General features: G+C 50.6%; 1 protein-coding gene across 1 annotated transcript; it reads left to right on the forward strand.

Moving 5' to 3' along the window:
- Nucleotides 1-3,605: 3,605 nt before the first annotated feature.
- Nucleotides 3,606-5,127, forward strand: LOC123440097 (probable purine permease 4). Its single transcript, XM_045116679.1, has one exon. The coding sequence runs from the start codon at nt 3,686-3,688 to the stop codon at nt 4,823-4,825; it is 1,140 nt and encodes a 379-aa protein (XP_044972614.1). The 5' UTR covers nt 3,606-3,685; the 3' UTR covers nt 4,826-5,127.
- Nucleotides 5,128-5,327: the final 200 nt, after the last annotated feature.

The following is a 5,327-nucleotide window of genomic DNA, read 5'->3' on the forward strand; positions in this document are numbered from 1 at the left end:
CGTCACGACTTTCTGAAACCATAAACCCTAACTAACTCCATCCATATGTCCTAGCTAAACCCGACTTACACTTCCTTTCAATCGAAATCTGGTCACAACTTTCTGAAACCATAAATCCTAACTAACTCCATCGATATGTCCTAGCTAAATCCGACTTACACTTCCTTTCAATTGAAATCTCATCACAACTTTTTGAAACCATAAACCCTAAACCTCACATGACATATCCTAAACCCTAATCAAATCCGACCCCTATTGGTACTATATGCAGAAGGGAACAGAAAAGATTTGAGATGGCTAGGCGCTTATAGCGAAGATCCGGCGTGAAAAAGTTGATGCACGTCGATGAGGATGATGTGACCTCTCGGGTCGGGGAAGGTGGGGATTAGCGGCTCGTCAGAAGATCTGGCGCCCTGACCCGAGGGGGTGACTTGCGATGGAGAGGGAGGGGGACTAGGAGCAGGAGGAAGGAGTGACACGGCAAGTGCGATCGGCGGCGATCGAGGGCGTCCGAGGTTAGGGCTCGAGAGGAGGAGAGAGGACGAACCACTCAAACAGAAATTCATAATGATTGGTGCTATGATGAAGTAATTTGTTAATGCATTTAATTTAATTGAAAATTTTAGGACGGGAATACCCTTGGACCTAATTGGGCCAAATAAAGGTATAAAAATTTTAGGTCGAAAATACCCTTGGGCTCAAAAAGGTCCAGTTAATCTCATCTGTTAGATCGCCTACATAATACATGTGCTCTGGTGTATTATAATGTAGGGGGCTGATCTGCGCCGGCACGCCGGCCTAAACTTTTGGCCGGTCGCGCGCGAGCCGCAGGATCCACCAACCCTGCGTCGTCCGTACCGTTGGATCCGCGTGCAACCTTTTTTCCCCTATGCAGCAAAATTTCGATGCGATGCAACAATTTTTTCAATGCTTGCAACAAAAAATAAAATTTATAGCAAAATAAATATCTACGTGATCGTAGCAAAAAAACGAAGCTGATGGTACGTGGTAGCAAAAGTCAAACGCCGATTGTAACAAATATTTACGTGACGTGTATGCAACTTTTTTAGTGAACGGTTGCAGGAAAACATGATGCCGGTTGTAGCAGAAATTAACACGGTTGTAGCAAAAAGTAAAAAACATCCATTGTAACGAAAAATCCGACAAACTAGAGTTGCAACCAAACTAATATGCAGTTTTTTTACTGGAACAAAAATGTAGTAAGAAAATGCTTGCAGCAAATATGACGCTGGTTGCAACAAATTTAAACAAAAAATGTTGCATCCATTGACCAACGAAGCGCGCGGGTGGGAAAAATGTTACAAGGGCCCGCGCGCACGAGGGACGTCTGACGCGTCGGTTCGGCCTGCGCGCGGGCGGGAAACGATTCCCTATAATGTATCGTAAAATCTCTCTAGAAAAATGTTAGATCCGGAAAAAAACACAACCATTGTCAGATGGGGCTAAATTATGTTAAAAGGATCGAAACAGTGAAATCGTCCGCTGCTGGCGTGGCTGGCTGTCGTCTAGGGTTAGTAGCAGCCGTCAGAACATTGATTGATTTGAAGTAGTAAGCCTGCGATTGCAATTAGTGGACACGTTGGCGTGTAAGCACGACATGCCATGCCATGCAGTCAGAGGCAAGGAACTAGCTAGCTGCTACGGAGGTGCTGTAGGTGTACTGGTGTAGAGTGTGTATATTAAGTTCGTGCATATCCACTCTCAAGTCTGAATGTTAAGGGCGCAAGGGAGAACGAGCACCCTTTGTGCTAATCATAGTCTGTATGCATGTTTTCCTTCCGTAGAGCTGTGGGCTACAGGTCCCCTTCTTCCGCGGCCACGACACCACGCATCCGAACGAACCGAATGAGCAGCGCACACACACACACACACAAGCGTTGTAGTAATAACCGGCTGACATGAAACGAGATGACCGTGTCTCAGGCTCAGCGCCAACAAGCCAACTCACGCGGAAGCTTCAGCTCCCATCTCCCTGGCGATCCATGCGGTTCGGCCTTGAACCTTGGAGGGCGCGCGACCGTTTCCGTTTCGCCCTCCGCTCAGCCCAGCCGCACTTGTTTCGCCTCCCGTTCCGCTGATGCGGGAAGACGGTAGCAATGGATCTGGAGATGCCATCTGGTTTTGCTGGTATACGAAAGAAAGAACCAGCTAGTACAGGGGTGCAGGGCTGGGCCAGCTTGTCAGTAAGCATTTTGCACGGCAAACGGCCCAAACGTTTCGCCACCTCTCTAGTCTCTAGTCTCTACACTACTCCGAGGATTCAGGCCAAAGCTGGTTTGGGCATTATTACACACGGCCGAGCGACATGCATGCATGGGCAGTTGGCGGTAAATGTGACCATAATTCCTTTTTTTTTTCCCTGTTGTTGGGGGTATTTCAAAGCTTGCCAGGTTGTTTCAAAATACTACCTACGTTAAGCTCTGAATGTTTTTTCAGTTCAGTACTACCCCCTCCGTCCCAAAATGTCAAAATAAGTGAATCAAAAATAATATCGTTTTATACTAACTTTAATACAAAGTTGATTCCCTTTTAAAGCACTTATTTTGGGACGAAGGAAGTACATCATTTCTTTCGTTGTAACGGAGGATTTTATTTTTGGCTCACCCATTAGTTAAGGAGAAAAGGGTTGTCTGATTAATTATGAAAAACCGAACAAAAACCGTGTACTAGTTCATTTCCACGCCATCTAATCGAGCTGGGAACAAATGCCACAAACATGACTCTAACCAACCGACGTCCATTGTCTTCATGCCACCGGTGAAAAATATGATGTGTATATATAGGGTTTGGTTTAGGTATCGGTTGCCCGACATGAATTTGAAAATCTTTATTTTCTTTATCAAAACTATTGGATTGAAATCCAATGGCCGACATGCCTTCATCCTCCTTCAGTGCGATCAACCGTACACCCACGACTTCTTCATGTCCCCACAACCTCTTTTTAGACGACGATGACGTCGACAACGCGATGAACTTCTTGTCATGCCTCCGGCAAGGTCCTGACAAGCCCTTGTTGGCCGCCACGTCCCCATCTCGAGCTCCAGCTCTATACGAATCATAGCGAGATTAAAAATTTGAAGCTTATGGTCTAAACAGTCACTCAGTGGAAAAGGTTATCCACACCAGTTTGTTTTGGCCTAAGTTTAGAACCGTCTTCAACGGTTTGCCCATCTGCCCTCCACCGAACCTGTCAACCCTCGATGATGCCGCAGTCGCGGAGCCCCTATCCCTGTTGCAAGTCATGGCAAGGCCTCATCGGGGAGGAAACTCTCCACCACACGTTAAAATCGATCGATCTGAAAATTAGTTGTATGTTAACTAAAAATGTGGAATATATAAGGTAGAAAAGCTCTACCTTCAAGTTGAACAAAATGATGTGTCATTGATCTAGTTTGCATTAACAAGGGCAAGGACATATATTCGAATTTGTGTTGAGAATAATAACAAATCCAATCCAAACAAATTAACAAACATCCGGTCTGCCGGTGCCTATTTATTCGGCTTCCATTATTTTACTCTCCCACACGAAAAGGTTTGTAAATCTCCTCTCCACTCTTAGAAAAAGAGAGCGTGATCTCGCTTAAATACTCCCCCACCTCCACCCCTTTCCCTCCTCACCCCAACCCAGCGCCAAGTCAAGTCCATCTCACTCGCTCGCTCGCCAATGTCCATCACCACGTCCTCTTCCCCGCCCGCGATCCTTGACATGCCGGCCTCCGACGTTGCCAGCAATGGCGAGCGCGCGGCGAGGCGGAGGCGTCTGCTGTTGTGCGCCAACTACGTCGCCCTGCTCGGCGGCTCCGTGGCGTCCAGCCTGCTGTCCCGCTACTACTTCGCGCACGGCGGTCGCGACCGGTGGGTGGCAACGCTGGTGCAGTCGGTCGGGTTCCCGGTGCTGCTCTTGCCCGTCTACGCCGGCCGGTCCGCCGGGGAGCCCCGGCCGTTCGCGTGGTTCACGAGGCGGCTGCTCATGGCGTGCGTGGTCATCGGGGTGCTCATGGGGGTGAACAACCTGCTCTTCTCGTACAGCTCGTCGTACCTGCCCGTGTCCACCTCGTCGCTGCTGCTGTCCACGCAGCTCGCGTTCACGCTCGTGCTCGCCGCCATCATCGTGCGCCACCCCTTGACCTTCTCCAACCTCAATGCCGTCGTGCTCCTCACCCTCAGCTCCGTGCTGCTGGCTCTGCGATCGTCCGACTCGGGCGAGCAGCCCGACGGGGGGAGCCGGGCGAGGTACTTCATCGGCTTCGCGGTGACCCTGGGCGCGGCGGGGCTCTTCGCGGCCTACCTGCCCGTCATGGAGCTGCTGTACCGCCGGGCGGTGTCCGGCGGGTTCCGGATGGTGGTGGAGGTGCAGGTGGTCATGCAGGCCGCGGCGACCGCGCTGGCGGTCTGCGGGCTGGTCGCGGCCGGCAGGTGGGGCGAGGAGCTGGCGCGTTGGGACCGGTCGCCGGCGGCGTACTGGGCGCTGGTGGCCGCGCTGGTGGCGACGTGGCAGGCCTGCTTCATGGGCACGGCCGGGATGGTGTACCTCACGTCGTCGCTGCACAGCGGCGTCTGCATGACCGCGGTGCTCACCGCCAACGTCATCGGCGGCGTGGTCGTGTTCCGCGATCCGTTCGGCGCGGAGAAGGCCATTGCCACCGTGCTCTGCGTCTGGGGGTTCTCCTCCTACCTCTACGGGGAGTACACCACGCGGCACAAGCAGCAGGAAGGCGACGGCAAGGTGGCCGCCGCGTCCGCCGGAGGCGACTCGGACAAGAGTGTTACAAGTGGCGGCGATGGTGCAGTTGAAACCGTTTGAGCTAACCTCTTTTTTTTTTCATTTCATTTTTAGAGCATAGTATCCGGAACATGGCCCGGGGGGAACAAGTCTCAAAGGAAGTACATCTAGTCTAGTCGCACAATGCATGCATGCGTGGCACATAAATTAGACATACATGCATGGGTGTCACAAGGGAGAAAGCTAGGTTGTGTACATAGTGACCGATGAACCGTGCATCGGCGCATGCATGAGAGATGGAGGCTCGTTTGGTGGTTGCTTGCTTGTAAGGTTTAATGTTTGCTATATGTTTCCAATGGATGAAATGGAAGGATGTTTGATTATGGAGTGCTACCTTATGTGATGATGGTAACATGGATTAACAATCTTCACAAAATTGTGGCTCCTTGTGAGCCTATCGTTGATCTCCATCTCCTAACAGAAGAGAAATATTCCTCTGCTCCAAACGCTGCCTTGTTTTGTGTGCACGCGTCAACAATTTATCTACTAGCACAAACCACAATTTATATATGTATGCCCGCGT

Source organism: Hordeum vulgare, chromosome 3H (genome assembly GCF_904849725.1).
Source record: "Hordeum vulgare subsp. vulgare chromosome 3H, MorexV3_pseudomolecules_assembly, whole genome shotgun sequence".
NCBI classification, from domain to species: Eukaryota; Viridiplantae; Streptophyta; class Magnoliopsida; order Poales; family Poaceae; genus Hordeum; species Hordeum vulgare.

Excerpts from the sequence above, each read along its gene's own strand:
- LOC123440097 (XM_045116679.1), top strand. The coding sequence starts at position 3,686 with ATGTCCATCACCACGTCCTCTTCCCCGCCCGCGATCCTTGACATGCCG.